This window comes from Aricia agestis, chromosome 3 (genome assembly GCF_905147365.1).
Source record: "Aricia agestis chromosome 3, ilAriAges1.1, whole genome shotgun sequence".
In the NCBI taxonomy this organism is placed as follows: Eukaryota; Metazoa; Arthropoda; class Insecta; order Lepidoptera; family Lycaenidae; genus Aricia; species Aricia agestis.
The window spans coordinates 12,052,253-12,073,886 of record NC_056408.1 but is presented as its reverse complement, the minus strand read 5'-3'; the positions used below and the strand labels follow the sequence as shown (position 1 = coordinate 12,073,886).

The following is a 21,634-nucleotide window of genomic DNA, read 5'->3' as shown; positions in this document are numbered from 1 at the left end:
TAGAAAATATACTTGATAGTAAAGGATAAAATTATATGGCGTATCTATTGTGTAACTTTTTTATTAGTAAGGGGGTCAATGTTTTAATGTAAGTAGGTATTTCTATTGGTCTCTGCTTTTTTATAATATTTTCAAATTCATTACAACAGGGTATTGTGGTGAAAATCTCATTTGACAAGACTAATGAATACATATTGATTATGAGGCGACTTTTGTGGTGAAATTTAAATGACATAAAAACTTAGTCCGGCTGAATTTAGTTACAGAGTTAAGTTTGTGCGCTTGACCACCTGTCTGCGAAGACTGTGAGCGCAACGGCGGCTAACTTCAGTACGGTGGAGTTACTGTGTCGGTGATAAACAGTACTTGTAGTACTTACTAGTGTGAAATATGCTTTATAAAACCAATTAGTTTGTAATAAGATAATTTGTAATTGTAAGGTATGGCATTCGCTACAGAGACATCAATTAGAGTTACAAATATACTCATAAATGTGATATTATATTATAAAAAGTAAAAAAAAAAATGCTTGTAAGCGTATACCTATTTAAATTTTTGACTGTAGTATGTAAGGCTGAGATTGTTTAAGTATTATAAGAAAATCTGTACTTTATTTACGTCATATAATCACAATAACATTTTGGCCATACTTATGTTAGACATAGGTTCATACTGTCACTCGATTATTTGTGAGTTGTGAGCGAGATTGTTGAACTATTTAAATTGTTTGTTTTAATTATATGACGTATGTACTGGACGTACAATTGTTTTTGCATCTAAGTGCGTGTGTTTTGTGCCTTCATATATTTTCGTCATGACTCATCTCCCTGACATTGGAATTTCTGTCATGTGTGGGTGTTGTTATGTCACAATGTAAATTATTGTCTCATTAATATAATAAGTTTTAAAATGATAACTTTAAAAGTATATATTTTGTAATCTATACGATAAGTATTCGTGGGAACGATTCGAGGGCAAGTTATTTTTATAAAATACCCCCTTCCAAACCTTCCATTGGTTTTGTATCGTTTGCTCCGACATAATATGCTTTTTATGTAAGTGTGTCAATTTTAATACGATTTGTGATTGTCGGTAGCCACTGTGGTGCTAAAAGGGATCTAGAAATGTTTGTAAAACAAAATTGGCTTTACTACACGCGAGCTATGCGGTGAAACTTTGAAAAATGGCAGTGCGCAAGTTTTTTTTAAGTAATGTAACTTATTTTTAAAACAATAAACACTATCCCTATTACTGACATAAATATTTACACAGCGGATCACTGTTCACTATTAAACAAGGTCTGCTTTGTCTTTTTCCGGAATTTTGGAAGTCTCAATATTACGTAATATTGAGACTTAGCGGACTTTCATTAGTCATACGCTGCGTTAATATTTTGATTATGGTAAGGGTAGAGTAAAATTCAAAATGGATGAAAAAGTACACGTCTTATAAGGGTCAATTTATAATAGCGCAGAGTCATGTCAATTTATAGAAGCGCATCGAAGCGTCAAATTCGCAACAAGTCGAACGAATGCGCGCGGATTCGCCAGAGTGCCTACAGTGACATTCCGATACCCCTTCAGACGGCCTAAGCATATCTTAGCCGACCCTGTAGACCCCATCACAGAATACGTAACGTACTGTGTACAGTTACGTAAACACAAATCACACTCACCCGCGTGGTTAGTACTGCACCGGGGACGACGCCGGCGCCTTCCCCGAGGACTTAACACGACCCGAATGACAAACAGACAGACCGACCGAAATCCGATGCCGAGCTCGATCCCGGGTTCGAGTTCGCATGCGGATAGCATAGGAACACACCTAAATCATTACCGCGACCGCGACATTGTCGTAGAGAGCTCTACCAATTACTTTGACATTAGAACATACACGCGTATGTCACCCCAACCGGACTCGGAAGGGGAGAGGGACGGCCCTCTTTTAAGCAATAACATTAATAACTTGAGCTCATCTACCGCGATAACTCGTACGCAGCTAGTTTGTGCTACCGCGCGCGAGCAGCCTCACTCGTCTGAGAGTGAGTAAGGGGTCGGACCCCTTAAGAGCAGGGGGGACCCGTGTCCCCACGTCAGATAAAAATAGCTTATTTTCGTAGCTTTCCCCAATATTGCCCGTCTAGAATGTCACACGTGTGACTTTAGGGGAGGGGGCCAGGCCCCCCTCATTGTTTATTTCCAAACCAACTAGCAACAGACTAGTTATAGCCACGATTAAACTACTATGGTCTTAACCAGACCAGTAGCTTAGACCCTTTCGAAAAAAAAAAAAAAAAAAAAAAAAAAGCCTACAGTGATGATGCGTAGATTCGCTTGTGTGCGCTTGGATGCGCGAGAATGCGCGCGCACCAAAAAGCGGTGGTCAAGCGAATTCGCGAAAGTGCGCGCGCCTTTTTAAATTCTCAGAAGTAATATGTGCGTTAACGCTTTGGAGTTAAGGTTGAATTTGTTATGTTCAGTTTTAATAATTCGCTTCGATGCGCTTCGACTCTGCGCTAGTATAAATTGACCCTAAGAACAATGTAAGTTCTTTACAAAAAAAATAGTTATATTGTTTTAAATATTAACAAAGGTAAAAATCTTGTGCACTGAGTCAACTCCTGCATTTGGTAAATTTTTGTGGTGCTTAACGGGTAATGTGATATTTTCGGCTGGAGAGCCCGCCACGTGTAGAAAATACCAAAGAGAAGATATCTCAAGTTTGTTGTTTCGTATTTTGATGTGTAGTAAATAAATGGATTCAAATCCTTATATGCTATGATCAAGTCTGTGGTTTTATTTTTCCCTCGTGTTTTAGGTTAAAATTATAGAAATTGAAAGACATACGCGTAGTTAATACTTAAATGATTACCTACAGTCGTATCTGTTGCATAGAAATAAAACATTTTAATTTCCTTTAATTATATTATAATTGGTATTAAAATGAGAATATCACAAATATATTATAAGATACGAAATTACACTTATGGAATAAACTTAAATTAAATATTTTTAGGCACATGCAAAATATGCTATATTAACGCAAAATATCTAAACGAGGCTCATAAAAACTTGCTTTTAAAGGCAAAACCGCACCAGGCGACACTACGCGGCAGCGAAGTGAAGCGAACTTCACGTCCCATATCACTGAAGTTTTGTGTCGCGTAGCGCCACTTCAGCGTAGTGTCGCTTAGTGCGGTAACTGTAACAATTAGTTGATTTTACCTTTTGGAGAACACAATCCAAAGATTTTACCTTATAATTTTTTTTTGCATAATTCTATCAATCTTATTTCTTATTCTAGTATTTCTTATTCGTGGTCTAGTGGTACAGAGCGCGGCTCTTGCCTCGGAGGTCGTGGGTTCGATTCCCGCGTTGGAAACATATTATTTCCAAGTTTGGTTAGAACAATGCAGGCTGATCACCTGATTGTCTGACAAGTAAGATGATCCATGCGTCGGATGGGCATGTAAAAAGTCGGTCCTGCGCCTGATCTCTCGCCGGTCGTGTCGGTCTTCCGTCCCACTGGGTTATGAGAGTAAAGGAATAGAGAGTGCTCTTGTGTACTGCGCACACACTTGGGCACTATAAAATTACTCCTGCGTAGCTGGCCTGGTTTCAATGAAACCGGCCACCGTCACCGAAACCGGTGTGGGAGCTATTATTATTATTATTATTTCTTATTAGTGAGTTGTTCCAACAGCACGGAAATTCTGGCGTGCTGCTCGGACTCGCGCAAGGGACATTTTTTCTGCACGTACAGCAGTGCGTTTTGGTCCTTCTGCTCAAACGCTACTTGAGCTGCCTCTTCGTAATATCTGAAATTGACAGAAAATATATTGGAGTATCGTCAAAAACGTTTTAAAGCTTCTTAAGAATCGATATTGTCGATAACGTCCCGTTACAGACAACCTGAGGGAATATCTAAAGAAGCATATTACGAGTATTTACCCATCAATCCCCAAGCGGCAGCCGGTTGTCGCATAACAATTGAAAAACGTTGGCTGAGGGTACTAAGGGATTATTATTATATGTAGCAGGTCTGAAACACCAAATTTTTTTTTCAGTTTTGTATGAGGAAACTCGCGACGCTGGCCTTGCCCATACAAGATACATTTGGAAAAATTTGGCCTTTCAGCTGGTACTTTTACAGTGAACTCTCTGCAAGGAACACGTACATACATACCATAAATATTATCACTTAGGGTCAATTTATAATAGCGCAGAGTCGAAGCGAAGCGAAGCGAATTCCCAAACACTGAACACAGTAAATTCAACCTTAACTCTAGAGCGTAACGCATACATTACTTATGCGAGGCCAATCAGCGTTGGTCGGGCGCATTCACGCGAATCAATCCGCGCGCCTTTTTCAATTCTCATAAGTAAAAAAATGCCTTAACGCTTCAGAGTTAAGGTTGAATTTGTTATGTTCAGTTTTAATAATTAGCTTCGATGCGCTTTTCGCGGGTCAAAACTAAGGGTCAATTTATACTCTGCACTAGTATAAATTGACCCTTAGTTTTTTACACCCTGTATAAAATGAGCACCATAGAAGAAGTCGGTTAAAAAGACAGATTGTTTAGTCTTCAACAAAGAAGAAATCTTCAACTTTTAAAAGTCCGTAGTATATAAGTAATAAAGTAAGTCACGCTAAGTACCAAAGCGTCACTCTCGATACTCACTCAGCCTTAACGTAGTATTTGACCTTGATATCGTCCATACACCGCGGCAGATACCGCAGCGCCTGGTCACGGCGCGCGCGGCGCAGGCACGCGTCGACGAACGGCTCGAAACCGATTGGCGAGCGCTTGCTGCGAGAGAACTTGTCTAGCTCCTCCCACTCGTCCTTCTGTGCTAGAGTCAGAATGCGCAGCCACCAGTACCTGGAAATATGTAGGTAATAATAAGTAATATTTTTGTATACTACTTGTAACCATCATGTGAATGTTTTTAATAAACTGGGTGTCACAAAACTTACTAATAATACTTTAGGGCGTGTTTGAGTCCCGTGTAGGTATAGAGTTCACTGTAAAAGTTGCAACGCTGAAAGAGCCAATTTTTTTTTACCATTGGGCGCTTGCTCATACAAATCACAAAAAATGGTCTTTTAGCGCTGCTACATTCACAGTGAACTCTACAACGAACGAACGAACTCTACAACGAACACATACACACCCTAAATTATTATAACTTAGTTTTGTTACACCTGTATTTAAATTAATATTAATATACGCTCATGAATCTTTAGCTACAAAAGCATTAAATACAAGTAATGTGGCGTAAATCAGTTTTAAAAATATTTTTAGCATGAGCTTGAAAAACTATCTAGTCCTCTTGCAAAAAAGAGATGGGCAGTATTTCTTGTGTGCTTAGTTATATTATAAAAGCGTCAAGTTTAACAAATAACTACTATTTCTTTTTATTTATTAACATATTATCGAATGTTCAAATTTTAAGAAATAAGTATCATGGAACTAGACAACATCTATTTATTACATCACATCTATATAACTAAGCAATTACTCACTTACAATTTAGCATTTGGAATTTTGGATAACTGAAAGAAGTACTACCTTCTATCCGGCATCTTGTATTCGGCTCTCAGTTTGTCCGCTAGCTTCACTTCTCCTAGCATAAGCAGTTTCTCCACAGTGTCGTGTAGAGACAGCCCGACGAAGCCTTCCCCGTATGTCTCTTGCAGGCTTGACTGTTGCTTGCATAACTTGCGCGCGTCCTCACATATTGATACGCCTGTAACGGAAGTAAATATTTTTAATATAATGTAATAACTAATATATCTTATATAATATATCTAATAATAATCTTCCGAGAACTAAATTGGGACCAGTATGGACTAAACATAAACGGTGAGCTATTATCAAACTTAAGATTCGCTGACGACATCATATTATTTGCCAAGACAAAGGACCACCTACAAAGCATGCTCATAGACCTAGAAAGAGAAAGTAACAAGGTAGGCCTCACGATGAACGCCAACAAAACAAAGGCCTTGACAAACGCAACGGAAGAGAACATTACCATAAGCGGAAGAACGATTGAGTTTGTGAAGGAATACACCTACCTCGGCCAGCAAATGTCGGCAACTAATGTGATGTCACCAGAAATAGACACAAGAATTGCGCAGGCTTGGAAATGCTACTGGGGATTCAAGGACATAATGAAGAACAACGAAACAAAGATGAACGTAAAAACTAAACTATATAATACATGCATTATCCCAGTTTTAACATATGGATGCTAACTAATGCGCCAGACTTGAGCACTCACCAAGGAACAAAATAACAAACTGAGAACCTGTCAGATAGGAATGGAACGAAGCATGCTTAACATAAGGAAGACCGACAGAATAAGATACAAAACAATTAGAAAACGTACACAAATCGAGGATGTAATAACAAGAATAAGGAAACTAAAATGGAAGTGGACCGGTCACATAATAAGAGGCACTGAAAAGTGGACCAAAAACGTAGTGTTCTGGTACCCAAGAAATGGTAAAAGAAATAGAGGAAGGCAGTTCCGGAGGTGGGAAGATAAATTAAAAATGACAGCAGGAAAAACTTGGACAAGGACAGCGCTAAACAGAACAGAATGGAAAGAAATGGGGGAGGCCTTTGCCAAAGGGCACACAGACCGAGTATATGGTACTACTGACCCGCTAGAGTCAGCGGGTTAAGCGAAAAGAAAAATCCAGCAAGTCTGAAATAAAGGCTATAAATAAAAATAAAAAATAACTCATAAGATCTAAATAACCGAGCAACTTTCTTTATTGCCTGAAAAAAACAATTAAAACAACATTTTCTGAAAATGAAACCTAGCTACATACATTTTCGTCCCTGTAACCTTTTACGTTTGTTTTGAAAACACAAAATGTAGGGGATTTGGCGTTTAAGTAATAAGGACTTATCACATATCTCTTACTTGTGATGATGTTGATGTTAATGTTGTCCTATAATTTTTTTTCAAAGTACATAATGAAATACCGCGACGCCAACTCGCTCAAAACTCAGTTTATTTACCTAAATCATTCTTTCCCTTCTTATAGCACTCCCTGGCGGAAATGAGCGAGGCCTCGGCGCTGCCGGGCGCGGTCGCCTCCACCGCGTCGAGTATGTGCGTCGCCGCTTGACCCGCGAAGTCGTCCTCCTGTGAAATTACAACTTTGAGACAGGTGTGACGTCATATTATACAGCTACAAGCAGTTGTGACGTCATATTACACAACTACATACAGTTATGACGTCATATTACACTACTAGCTACTTTTGTGGCTTATGGCCTCATATTAAACGACGTCTGGTGACGGGTCAATTTCGGAAATTAGTGAGAGCAAGAGGGTTATATACGCTTCTTCGTATGCAGCTAAGAAGCATAATAAATAATATCAAGGATATTACTGAATTAAGAGGAGTCCACACCGCCGTTTTTCCATACAAACGTTGTCCCCTGTTTCCTCCCTGGATAATGCTGGTAGAGTTATAATTTTTTTCCTGAATATCTATGGCCACTAACGGCCGTTCCCAATATTTGATCTATCTCTGGTTTTGCCCTACTAGAGATAGGAATAGCTCACATTAGACATTAGAGACATATATTTTATGTCAATTGTGAGCTATTCCTATCTCTAGTAGAGCAAAACCAGAGATAGATCAAATATTGGGAACGGCCGTTATACAATGTCTTTATGTTTTCTTTTTTTCATAATTTAGTTAATAAAAAAGATATGAACGTTCAAAAACCCAAAAAAATGGCCAGATTTTCCTCTGTGTTCAAACACCCAGAAAACAATACTGGCTAAAATATACAAAAAAATAAAAACATAGGAACACAGCTCAATCTTTGCTTTAATTCTTAATGAAAAAAGTACTTAAATCGGTTAAGTTTTGGAGAAGAAATCAGCCGACAAGGAATCGATGATTTTCTGTTCTTTTATTAGAACTTTTCTCGTGTTGTCTAGAGACAATATAGCGCGATAGATCGCGCTCTGCGGTGGGAGACTTGAGATTGGTGAGACAGCAATACATTTTAAAATACTTATTTTCAATTTCTCCAGCCCTTGGTGTATCCTCTTAACTGACCTGTATGTACACTTTCCTCAAAGCCTCTCTGTTGTGACTCGCGCAGTATTTGATGTATAAAGCGTGGGCCAGTGGAAAACTCCGGATTGTCAACTGAAACAATAGCGATAACAATTTTTTTTATAATAAAATAAAGGGGGCAAACGAGCAAGCGGGTCACCTTAAAATATTTTGTATAGGTGCTCTAAAAGTCATTTATCAACCATTAATCATGATATTATACAAAATACAACATACAGCTATGTTTAATTAAGGTAACTGAAAGTGAAAATAATTTAAGTTGGCACCAGCGCGCAGCGGTCTTTGACCTTTTTAGTCTAGGAGCTAAGTGAAAAATGTTCACACTGTATTTCGTAAATTTAGGATAAAAATTGAGCTTTTAATAAGACACAGATTATTATAGATTCATCGGAAAACCTATTGGTAACGCTTAGAATGATAATTTCCAGCTATTTATGAGTTCGAAGTGGTATACTTCATACTAAGTTCACATCAAGTATGCAAAATACGATCACTTCATTGTCAATCACGGTTTATATCATAGACTTAATATATACTGTCGTATAGACCACCTGACAACCCGAAAATGCGTGACCATTTTCGATCTGTCAATGTGTGCGTGTGCTAGTGATGTATATTTTACTATCGATAGTATAGTATTTTGCTATCGATAGTATAGTCCGTTCGAGTTATTTTACCTCAGTTTCTATAAGAAATAAATAATATGCAACTTTGACAGATTTGTATTTCAAATTAGGTATCATAAATTTTGGTGACGATTGAAAAGTAGATACACATTTTCTTTTGGAATGATTTTTCAATCGTCGGATATGTTATGACATGAGGTTCTTATAGGGGTAAATAATATACACATAACACATTATAAAGTTACTTATTTATTACTCAGGTAAAATCTATCTGGTAAATCAGCTCTTACATTGAAAGTAAACGTTGAAAGTAAACAACACACAGAGTATATTATATTTTATTCTTAAATTAAATACTGTTACGGTACATGGTATACGGACACGTGGTGCCATCTAGCGACAAACCAGCGAAGCTTATCGAGGGAGCACAGGCAACATAAATCCCCTACTCAATACAAGATGGCATGAGGTGCGCAAGTACATACTCGAACCTTCTAGAAAGGTCCAATGTTTGTTTACGTGTTTACCGTTTATTTGTTAGCGTGTTTTAATTTAGACCTTATGACTGAGTCCATAAGGTCCAAAATTAATTAAACTTACTGCACTTTCTTTTTATATGGCGAGACGAATTCCAGAAATTTCCCGATTCACGTAAACAATTAAACAACCGTGGGAACTTTCTAGGAGGCTCGGGCATGTACCACAATAAAACTGCCGTCCTTACGATTAAGGACGGCAGTTTTATTGTGGTACATGCCCGAGCCTCCTAGAAAGTTCCCACGGCCATATAAAAATAGCCATATAAAAAGAGCCGCAGGCAGGCCTGGAAGTCAGTTCGTTTCGAGCTATCATCAAGGCGATTTCGGAGTGACAACAAGTGATTAATAGTGAGTGAACCAGTGAAACCTGCGACTTGGCTACGACCTAGGACAGTGATAGTGGTTAGTGATTGGACCTAGTGATTAGTGTTTGGATTTAGTGCTAAGTGTTGTGACCTAGTGTTTAGTGCAGTGTTAATAAAGTCTTCAAGAGAGTCACCAGGTCTTTCTCTCCAAATCCTCGAACCCTAGCACGTAACAATACATATCATAAAATATCATAATATTTTTATTACAATTATTTTTAACCGACTTCCAAACAGGAGGAGTCTAGACGTTCGGCTGTGGATATATTTTTTATGTATGTTCAACGATTACTCCGCCGTTTATGAACCGATTAACAAAAATTTTCTTTTGTTGTACATTGTATTGTTCCGAGTAGGTATCATGTTCACAAAAGTGGTGGTCTGGTGATGGAAACCATGAGAAATCGAGGTGACTTCTTGATATTCAAATGGGAACATATGGTCCCAGAAAACGTTCAAAATCTTTCGATTAATAAATTTAAAAAAGTAGTCAAAGAACGTTTTGTGCCAAAGCCTATTTATAAGGTCAATGATTTCATAAACGATGGCACATCTTGGGAGTAGAATGCTGAATGACTGCTTGCAAGGCTACTTCTACATGACTTACAATTATTATGTGTCTATCTATGTTTACATTGTATAATTTTTAGTTACAGCATTGTAAATTTTATTTTAAAAGATTTTTTTTTCTCACTTTTTTTTGGTAAAAAGTGGGCCCCGTGCGAGTTTCTAATGCCGGTTCTTCTCGTCGGCTTAGTTCCCGAACCGGTGGTAGGCACCATGTATTCTGAAAATATATTTTATTTAAGATTTGTTCAGAAATAAAGCAATTTTGATTTTAATTTTTTTTAACACCAACTGTAAGTATAGAAAACGTTAAGGACAGCTAAAAAGAGTAGTTAGTATTACCTTGGAAGTCGTTTTTAATTTTTTGTTTTAAAAAAATTAAAACCGACTTCCAAGGTAATGACAATAGTAATATTATACTTAAATGAACTAAAAAGTATTAAATAATTCTTATTCTGTATTCAGTATTAATTCTGTTCTCAATCTTCATTATTTTTGCAATCGGTACCAGCTAACCTAATCGGCAGTTCTCTGACAGAATAGGTATAACTGCAACTTATATACTTAGGACTGGTACCGAATTCAAAATTATGAAGATTGAGTACAGAATAAGGATTATTTAATACTTTTTAGTTCATTTAAGTATAATCTTAAATGAACTAAAAAGCAATAATTGCTTATAATTGCTTATTTTTAATAATTGCTTCAGTAACAAGTGCAACAGTATGTCAAACTTACTGGCACAAATAAAGTTGAGATAGCTCCTTTAACCAAAATAGTATTTATTCTACTTTTTCTTTAAAAATTTTTAATGAAATGTTTGCTACATATTGTTGAATTTTTCTTGGGATTTCAACCAACACGCCCAATTAATTTCAGCCATTTTCCTCTTATTAGAGGATCTTGAGGGAATCTGTAAAACATATGATTATGATATATAAATATAAACCTTCCTCTAGTTTTATAGTCACTCTATATTATAGTAGTTATATTATATTAGCTATTAAATAAATAAATAATAAAAATGTTAATGTAAAATATCGATAAGCCGATAAATTTGATTCAAGCACTAGCGTGTATGTAAAAAATTTTGATGAAAAATTTTTCTTTAAAATTAGTGTAATATAAGAACAATAATACCTTTAGTTACGCAAAATATGAAATTAAAAGGAAAGATTCACAATATTTTATTTGAAATAAACACATCATAGCAATTAGGACATGAAGATTAATTACCTGTGAAATGTATATTTTTCAGGATTATTCTTATGATTTACACTGCTAACACTTACAGCACAAGTCATCATTTTAAAATATAATAATATTTATTAAAAATAACAAAAAAATTAAACAATATATTGGAAATACCGAAAGGGCATAAAAACGACTGACGACTTTTGACGACCTGTCAAAAGTGGTTACAATTTTCATTAGACTGCCTCTCTCTTTTCATCTTGTTATAATTCCATAAAGGATTTTCTTCTCTCTCGCACTCTTTGTTGGTCTTTAGCATTATAGGTTTATGGTTTATATAGAAAACGATGAAATATGACAAGTTTTTTGACAGGGGGTCAATGACAGCTACGGACAGAATCCAGCAATTTGAGAATAGTTCAAAAAGTGGAATTTTGTTTGAATTCTTATCGGTAGCGGTCCCGTGCCGCTGGGATCGGAGAGCCACGTTTTGGGTGTGACCTGACACCTAGTTTTATTTTTATTTTCATTTCACTCAAAATACTATACATAATAGCCGTTTAATTAGCCGTGACGTGTCAACTTGTACCTCAAACTCGTGCTTGCCCATCTTGTCCTTGAGGTGCAGCAGCACGGCGTACACGAGGTCGGTGTCGCCGCTGGCCGCCGCGCGCCGCAGCGCCGCGCCGCCCTCCCCCAGTGACACGAGTAGAGGAACTTGCAGAGCGCACCGCGTCTCGTACTCTAGGATCTATGGATGTAGTAATAATATTAATTGTAAGGTGGCTCCGAAACCTACAATAATATTGATACAATGTGGTGCAATAATAAACTATCTCAAACTTTCGTTCAATCATGTCGGCACCATTCGTCAATTCGGCACCGCTAAGCTCTTCTCCGCTTGGCTCCGCGTCAGTGGAAACGCGGCCTAAGCGATAAATTGTATTGTCCAATAATCAATATTGACGGCTTATATTGAGCATTGTGCAATGATTGAACGAAAGTTTGAGATAGTTTAATTATTATTGCACCATATTGCATCAATATTATTGTATTACTGTATGCCGCGGCCTTAGGGCCGCCTTACATTGTATTATTGTATGAGTATTGCAAACAACGATATTCTATGTTACTAACTGCCAATCTAGTTATTGGCAGTTTACGGCAGCAACCAATGCCACTTCGAAGATGCCTGTAGGCATATATGATATGAATTACATAATGACTATATGACTTGACTTGTCATTGATGACTTGACATTGTCTTTTGAAATAACAAGTGGTTACGCATTTCTGAGAATTGTTTGTATGACGTTGCTACTCTATTATTTTAGAAACTCGACATTGCTTGCAAATCATCATTGTTGTAAAAGTTACAATAAAGGTGGGACAGCACTAGGCGACATTACGCTGATGCGGAGCGACGCGGCACGTCACCGCCTAATATTCTTTGTATGAAATCATATGAAGTAAGCCGCGCTACGCGTCAGCGACGCCACGCGATACAAAACGTCATTGCTATGAAACGTTAAGTGTCACGTCGCTTCGTTATAGCGTAGTGACTAGTGTAGTTTAGTGCGGTCTCGCCTTAAAAGTCAAAGACAAAGACTTTGGATTGACAAATGTTCCCGTAGCATATTGTAAATAGGAACAGTTTGTAAAAATAAAGGTAAACCTTAATAGCGAGCGCTTTTCGTCCCTTCTCCGCGGCCTTCATGGCGATGGTGGAGTAGGACACGCCGGGGACGCCGCGCAGCCGCTCGCCGATCTCCCGCGCCGCGCTCTCCGTGTCGATGTGCGGCTGCGACACCTGTAGGTGTGGGACATCAATGTCACGGTCATTAAATCGGCTTTTGATAGTTTTAGTCAAATGTCTCGTATCAGATTTCGTAATAATTTGTGTCAATATAGATATCAAGTACGGAAGCCCGGTTGGCTCACGGTTAACTTATCTCTATTAGAAAATGGCGCTACACAGACCCATTTTTAACATGTGTGTGTACGAACATGTATTTAAGTTTTTAATTGGACACATTTGGAGACATTTTTAAATGGCGACCGTGGTTGAAGCCTAGGTTTATTGTATCCAGTTCGCGAGTGCACAAGTAAAAAATTAACTTGTGAAATTTTTACCAGTTATCGGAACACTAGTATTTAAGTTTGTAGCACACATGTTAAAAATAGGTCTGTGTAGCGCCACTTTCTCATAAGTTTACCGTGAGTCAACCGGGCTGTAATCGAACAGTGGTTAAATCTTTGCGAGGAGTTTACTGTACAAAAAGGCGAAAGAATTCTAGAAAGTTATCGCTACTACAGACGAATAACTGAAGAACTGGCAGTAGCCTTCCAGCCAGACACAAGCCTTAGTTAATTACTCTGGTTCTGTACTGACCTTGTAGCAGGCCCAGTGGGACAGCACGCGCGTGGGCCCGTCCCGCAGCTGCAGGTGCGCGGCCACCAGGCTCGCCAGACAGTGCAGCCGCCGCCAGATCAGCCGGTCCAGCAGCACGCGCTCGCCCAGGTTCTGTACTCTGACATGTTCAGGATTTTATAGCACAAACCTAATCTAAATTTCATTAAAGTGCACTTTAGTAGAAGTATTATCATTTTCACCAACAAAAATGTCCCAAGTTTTGTCTCTGTCAAAAAAATGATATGCGTCGAGTACGAGTATGTATGTAAAATATCGGTCCTGTGCCTGATCTCTCGCGAGTCGTGTTGGTTTTCCGTCCCACTGCGTTACAAGAGTAAAGGAAGAGAGAGTGCTCCACATACACACAATATAAAATAACTCCTGCGTTGTCGATTCGGTAAGACCGCTTTGAGTAAAACCGCTAACCGTCACCAAAAACAAACCATTTTTTTATAGCAAGCTCATCACCATAATATAAAAAGGATACTGCAAGAACGTCAAAGGTATAGCCACTCTGGGGTCTCGGACAGCATTGAGCACTCTCAGCCAGCGACACGTAGTAACATAGTGGTCCGTTAACTCCGGGTTCATTATAAAGCCCTTTCCAAACTGAGCAGCCCGTATCAGCATTTTCTGTAAGTCGGTGTTGAACTCAAAAGCCGCTGCGTCGATACAGTCTCTCACCGCTGAAGGCAAGTCCGGCTTGACTAGGCGGATGTACTCGTCGGCCCGATGACTGCGTTTCTAAAATAAACGATTATCTATATTTAAATTAACAAAAAATTAAAACCAACTTCCAGGGTAAAAACAATAATAACATCCTTATTATAATTATGAACTAAAAAGTATTAAATAATTTTTCCTATCTAATAGTGCCTTTTTCCGTATTCGGCTAAAACTCAACTAGGTATTCTGTACTCAATCTTCATCATTTTGAAGTCGGTACCAGATATAGCTGAATCTTCAGTCTGCCAGAATATTTGAAACTTTTGTAACTGGCACCGACTTGAACCCCTATTTGAACCCCTTGGAGTTGGAATTTATATATATATATATATATATATATATATATATATATAAATTCCAACTCCAAGGGGTTCAAATAGGGGATGAAAGTTTGTATATAATAATACTTCTTAACGCGAGCGAAGCCGCGTGCAAAAGCTCGTATTATAATAAAATTGGCCAAGTGCGAGTCAAACTCGCCCATGGAGGGTTCCGTACCGTTATAAAGCGAAAGTAAGACGGTCGCCGGCTGCTGCCGCAGCACGCTCGTTCCGCTCGCTCGGCTTCCACTGTGTTGTGGTCTAAGTTCTAACCTAACCTACTCTTGGACTTTCTGGATTGTGTTTGTTTTTGTTTTGGCGGGGGGCTGCGCCGCCCCGTCCCCCCGCTACGGTATCCGTGGTTAAGTAGGCCTTCTGTTAAGTCGTTATCGAACCGCTCATTCCATCATTTTTATCTCTCATTCAGTTATTGGACTGCTCAATTATTTTTTTATTACTGTCCATGTTTTACAGTCGCAATAATTAATCAACCGCCATAAAATTAAATAACTGCTCAATATTTTTTTTAACTGATTTAAATAATAACATCTCAAATATTTAAAAAAACTACTCAAAAAATTAGTTCCCGTATTAAAATAAACGTACTTATCCTAAAACGTATATAAACTACACTAGCTCTTGCCCGTGACTTCGTCCGCGTGGACTTCAGTTTATAGCGCGCGGTGTCAACAAAATTGGTGTCAAAAGCTTTTTAAAACCCTGTTACCCCTTAAATCAAAATACCCAAAACGGCCGTGCAGTGTGCACATAATATATATATTTTTTAATTAAACTTTTTTATATGTAAGTACCAAATTTTAAAGCTTATTTATCTTTACACAACTTAGCTGCATTACACAACTTTAGCTTTACCCATAAACTTTTTAGTATTTATTACATAAAGTTAATATACCTGTAGGTATTAACTTTATGATTTATTATTGGTAGGCTGTTGTTTCTGATGTCTATGTTGGTAGGTGAGTTATTTAATAAGGTGTATAACAATTAAAAGAATCGAACATTTACCTACTTTCGCTCTATAACAGTACGGAACTCTTCGTGCGCGAGTCCGACTCGCACTTGGCCATTTTTTTTGGGTGTTTTTCGTTTAGGTTTCCGTACCCAGAGGGTGAAAACGGAACCCTATTACACGACTTCATTGTCTGTCCGCTATCCGTCTGTCTGTCTGTCTATCTTGGATGTATCTCATGCCGCAGAATATATAATATTAGTCGTACCAACTCATTCATCTAGCGACGGCCGTCGTGACTCCGACTATCATAATATAAATTATAAACTTTCACCTTATTTTTAAGTTTCCGTACCCAAGGGGTAAAAACGGGACCCTATTACTGAGACTTCGATGTGTGTCCGCTGTCCGTCTATCCGTCTGTCTATCTGTCTATCTGTCTCTAGGATGTGTCTCAAGAACAGTAGAAGCTAAAGAGTTGAAATTTTCATCGATTATGTATTTCTGTTGTCGCTATAGCAATAAATACTAAAAACAAAATAAAATTGATATTTCGGGGGGGCTCTCATACAACAAACGTGATTTTTTTTGCTGTTTTTTCCTTTTGATAATAATAGATGTCGCTGCTGGTCGTCTACATCGCGGTATAGCTAGCACGATCAGTTTTATATACTTGTTAATGCACTCTAATCGACAAGAGATGTCACTGTTGGGCACCTGCATCGCACTATCAATGACGCGAAGATGTTTGGTATAGCCGTTTAACTTTCACAGACACGTTTTTTTTTGTCTTTAACTAATCGTAATCTTAAACTGAAGTTGTTTGCATAAAAAATATATTTTAAGACCTATTATGATACTAATTATCCTGAAATTCCTAATCAATCTGTTTCAAGTTTGTAAACTTGAAATAGATTGATAGTTAAGTAACAAATTATTATTATTATAATTGATGAAATACTCTTATTAATGAAATATTTGCAAAGAAATGCTAAGACTACGACTATTCTTTGAACTTACGTACTTACGTACCCAAAGTTAAGTAAAAATTTTAATTTTTAAGATATTTATTACAAAATTGTTAAATACACGACCGGTTTCGAAAAAATCATCATCAGGTGTGTATTTTTTTAAATAAAGTGGAATAAGTGCAAGTAAAGTGTATAATTATTTAATTGAGAGATACAACTAACATTAATTATTTAATTAATGTTACTTGTATTATCGAAGCAGCTTACTTCTCAGAAGTAATGTCAAATGTGTGCCTTACACTCTGGAGTTAAGGTTGAATTTGTTATGTTCAATTTTGTTGACATTGGTGACCCCAAAATAATAAAGTGGAATAAGTGCAAGGAAAGTGTATAATTATTTAATTGAGAGATACAAATAACATCAATTATTTAATTAATGTTACTTGTATTATCGAAGCAGCTTACTTCTCAGAAGTAATGTCAAATGTGTGCCTTACGCTCTGGAGTTAAGGTTGAATTTGTTATGTTCAATTTTGGTGACATTGGTGACCCTGTCGTGGTAATGATGATGATGAATGTAATTTGCATAGTAGCATATGCTTTCAGTTCTTAAAACAGCGCCGAAACCCCCAAACTTGTATCTATAAGGAATCCGGAGTTCTCTTAGTATCTTCGGAACCATAGTATACCTCGTTGCGAAATCTTGCGTTTTGGTAGCATATGCTTAGGATGCTTCTCATAAAACCAAAATCACCATATGTTTCCATATAAATTTCGAAGAGTTCCTTCGATTACTCATGGTTCCCATCATCAGGTCACCACTTTTATGAAAATGGGACCAAATTGCAGTGAAACTTAATACAACAAAACAAAACATTTCGAAAATCGGTTCACAAACGGCGGAGCAATCGTTGAACATACAAAAAAAATATATATATCTCCACAACCGAATATATAACCTCCTCGTTTTTTGGAAGTCGGTTAAAAATGAATCCATTTTCGCGTGGTCACGACATCACGCGTAAACGGCTAGACCCATTTTGCTGAAATTTGGCATAGAGTGGCGGTGTCAGTTAAGTAGTCTCTGAAGGTTTGGGTTGAGCAATGTCCATTCTGGAGTAGCCGTGACCTTTCGGCGCCCAGGCAAAGGATTACACACAAGAGTTTTTACTTAAATGCGATGGATATCAGCATCGATTAAAGTCTAATCAAATCAATAATATTTTTATTCGGAGTAATTTTTTTACAATAACTATACCGAACGTCGATACTACGGTGCCTACCACCGGTTCGGGAACTAACCCAGCGAGAAGAACCGGCGTAAGAAACTCGCACGGGGCCATCTTTTACTAAAAAGATGGAAAATTACAATTTAAAACATATACAGTACAACACGGTCACATTAACCTGACGCACCACTGGAATGTACATGCAAGCTTCGTAATGACGTCATCACCATGCGTCTAGTTAATTTGACTGTGTCTAATTACCTGAAACTGTTTGGAAGCCTCCACAAGGTATGACCCAGGCGCTGTACTGTTGATTCTGAATATCTTCTCTACGACTACTGGAACCTTCTGGATGAGTTCGTGACTCTGCTCCGATATTACCCTGACACAGTCCATCTCAGAGATGATATGGAATGGTCCATCGTATACATAGGTTTCGTACGAACCGTTGAAACCGTAAATGCGCATCGTGTCATCCCAGTGACCAATGACGGCTTGTGATCCACACCTTTAATAAAAATCAGATAATATAATAAAATTATTATGACACTAAAATCAAATACAATTTTGAAAATAAATAAGTGTATGTCTGTTAGCTCCTAAGTTTAAATTGCTCAATCGTTTTAAATGAAAGTTCATATAAAATCTTTGGGTCCAGAGGTAGAAAAAAATATGGAAGTTTTTATTTAAAAAAATATGGCAATCGCAGGATTACGATATTCGGTGCAACATTTGCAAAAAATCTTGTCGTTAAAAGAATATCTTACCATACTAATTCCTTGGGTTGTTTTATATAGCTTGTATCAATCTCACAATATTTGTTTTTGAAATCTGAGGAGCCAATCCAAAGGAACCCAGAATCAGTGAATAAAGCCACATGCCTTCCATTCTGTGATGGCACTATGGTTAATACTTGAGTGTATGCATTAGTCATTTCTGGACGCTGAAAATAAAATTATCAAGTATAATTAGGCAAAGACAGTAATATTTTCTAGTAGCTGCCCAACAAAACTGTTATGGCACTTGGTCGAAATGTTTTCATGTATATTGTCTTGTTATATATACATATTTATCATTGTCTGATAAATTAGATAACCTGACATAATCTAAGGACAAAACATTATATTATAACTTTAATATATTATAATGTATGGTACAGGGTTTATCTTTTGATTGGTAGCAGGTAACATAAGGAACTAAAGTTTTTACCATCATAACAGCTCTTGATTCACCAAGTTGACACCTATACACTTCTTTGTCTCTGCAGACAAGGAAGCCGATGATGCCGGCAGAACGAGCACCAGAACTGATGACACACCAACAGCTTATTGGTTCATTTGCTCCTGAAAAATTAATATAAGCATTTGTTAAGACTCGAAATTGAAAAAGTGCCGAAAAGGAAAACAAAAAAGTTTATATCTCAAAAATATTTTTAAAGGCTTTTTAGCCATACTCAGCTTATTTACTATGGGTGCAATGGTTTACTTAAGCATTTATTTTGTTTTATAGTTAGTAACAGTAAGAGCTTTGGTTGGATTTGAAAAATTATAAATAAAAATAAATAACGAAAAATAGGCAAAAGATGTAGTTTTATCTTTTGTTGTCTCTCAAAACCCTCTATAAAATTTAATTTAAATACAACTGTTGCCAAGAAATAAAGTTGTATATATGTATAAATAACCAAGAATGATATACATATTATGTTCAAAGTATAGGGTGATATTTTATCTACTTACTAGGTATGTCTGGAGCACCTCTTACTTTTGGTTCCAGTACATTGTTCACTAAAAACATTCTGTTGGTTGTGGTCATAACAGCCAGTCCAATTCCATTGGGGTTGGAAAACAGTTGGGCCTTGCAGACCTGAAATAAGCCATAAAGAGTGTTTCATAGTTTACAATAAGATAGCCTTTGAAATAAACTTTATTTCAGAAGTTGAAGCTACAAATATAAAATTAATAGTAGTCATTAAACTGTATTGTCTTTGTATTATGTATTATAATATGTTTAAAGAAAAATAGTCACTTGTCAATGGTTTTTGGTTTTTGTAATCAGAGATAATTTAATTTTCAGCATGTTTGGCAAAGCATTATGGATTGGCAAAGCAAAAAACACAACATGTATGGCCATTTGCCAACCTCTTAGTAAAAAATATTCTCACCTTTGTATCTCTGACTTCTTGTCCCATACTGAAAGTCTTTTGATATGCCCCAAACATGTCATATATGAGCACATCTCCACTCTCTTGCACACATAAAAGCTGCTCTGCATCAGACCAACCCATGTGGATTAAGACACCACTGTTCCACTGAAGTGTAAATACACAAAATATTTTTATCTTGAACTATTCAATGAATAATATTAATGTGAAATTCATTATTTAGCCCTAATAAACAGAGGTGCATACAGTGTAGAAATTACAAGCAGACAGAAAGACCAGCTTCACTTTTACTTATTGATTACTATACATATATTTAACATGATATAAAATATAGTAATTACCTAATCAAATTTCAGCTACTTGCAGTGCCTACCATTCACACACTATTTAATAAGTTCAATATATAATAATATGTTTTGTTGCTTACCGGAAACTTTGAAATAACATCCCCAGCACAATTGTATATAGTTATGAGTGGTTTAGATGTTGTCATTACTCGGACCATTTGTTTTCTGTCTCGGATGGTAGCTATGGGGCCTCCGTAGGGCGCTCCACTCACTACCATGCTGCCAAGTCCTTCTGTCATCGTCCATGTCATATTGTACAGGTCAAACTTCCTAAAAAGTTATTATAAAGATCTTATGAAAAATCACAAACATAAAATTTGGTTTAAATTACAAAGTAGCTTACCAAAGGGCATTAGAATAAAATCAACTTTGGTCAGCGAATTTTTATATGTTTTGTTCTGTTTAGACTGTAACATTTACTTACCTATAAAAGGATTCCAGTTGAAACCAATCTGCTGTTAGTAGTGCCGACATGTTGCAGTTTACTTATATTTTTTCCCTGATTACTGCTGATAGCAAAAATATACTGAAAGTAGTTAATAATATTCCTTGAATAATAAACTAGATGGTACCTAAGACGAGATATATTATAAGAAGAGCATTACAATTCCAGAAATAAAGATGATACGCCCCAATAGGTATTATTTTATATATATTTTATATATAAATACATCTTTTTAATTTGTAAACAGTGAAATTGAACAAAATTATTTGGTAAGCATTTGACATTCGAAGATTTGACACAATTTGACATTGACGGTTGACACCTGACAGTGGCACATTTACTTTTTTACACTCAACACTTCAGCCATGTGGCACATTTACTTTTTTACACTCAAAACAGCTAAGCTTAAAATATCGACCCCCCTGGGTAGAAACGTCGTAAGAGCCATTTTGGCCAAAATGAGTTTTTAACGGTTTCTTACTCAGAATCGCGAGCTCTATCGATCTGTATATTCGAAATGTTCAAATTCGCAAAAAAAATGGCTTTTATAACATTTTTTAACTCATTATAAACCCAGTTTTCTTCTTTGAAAATGTTGTAATGCGCATTTTTTTTTATTAATTTTTGAAATTTATGTAGTAAGCGAC

The 21,634-nt window shown here is 36.9% G+C and overlaps 1 protein-coding gene across 2 annotated transcripts; it reads right to left on the bottom strand.

The window, feature by feature from the left end:
- Positions 1-2,998: 2,998 nt before the first annotated feature.
- LOC121725402 (vacuolar protein sorting-associated protein 16 homolog) lies at positions 2,999-21,168 on the bottom strand. Of its 2 annotated transcripts, none has more exons than XM_042112319.1 (17): positions 20,967-21,168; positions 20,623-20,812; positions 20,196-20,342; positions 19,771-19,897; positions 19,244-19,377; positions 18,802-18,977; positions 18,296-18,542; positions 14,306-14,562; positions 13,798-13,936; positions 13,081-13,215; positions 11,996-12,157; positions 8,095-8,187; positions 7,037-7,163; positions 5,573-5,750; positions 4,682-4,882; positions 3,677-3,817; positions 2,999-3,291 (listed from the first exon to the last, which is right to left on the bottom strand). In XM_042112319.1, exons 1-17 carry the CDS (start codon positions 21,014-21,016, stop codon positions 3,288-3,290), a joined length of 2,508 nt encoding a protein of 835 aa, XP_041968253.1. In that variant the 5' UTR covers positions 21,017-21,168; the 3' UTR covers positions 2,999-3,287. The 2 variants fall into 2 exon arrangements, with proteins under 2 accessions (XP_041968253.1, XP_041968252.1); XM_042112318.1 differs by lacking the exon at positions 2,999-3,291 and having other exon boundaries at positions 3,636-3,817; positions 20,967-21,051; positions 21,148-21,166.
- Positions 21,169-21,634: the final 466 nt, after the last annotated feature.

What these genes read in the sequence shown, in the direction of transcription:
- LOC121725402 (XM_042112319.1), bottom strand. Translation starts at nt 21,016, where the DNA reads ATGTCGGCACTACTAACAGCAGATTGGTTTCAACTGGAATCCTTTTAT. An exon ending in ATGTTATTTCAAAGTTTCCG is followed by an intron (nt 20,343 to 20,622) that starts GTAAGCAACAAA and finishes TTTACACTTCAG; the next exon opens with TGGAACAGTGGTGTCTTAAT. An exon ending in CCCACTGGGCCTGCTACAAG is followed by an intron (nt 13,216 to 13,797) that starts GTCAGTACAGAA and finishes CCACACCTACAG; the next exon opens with GTGTCGCAGCCGCACATCGA.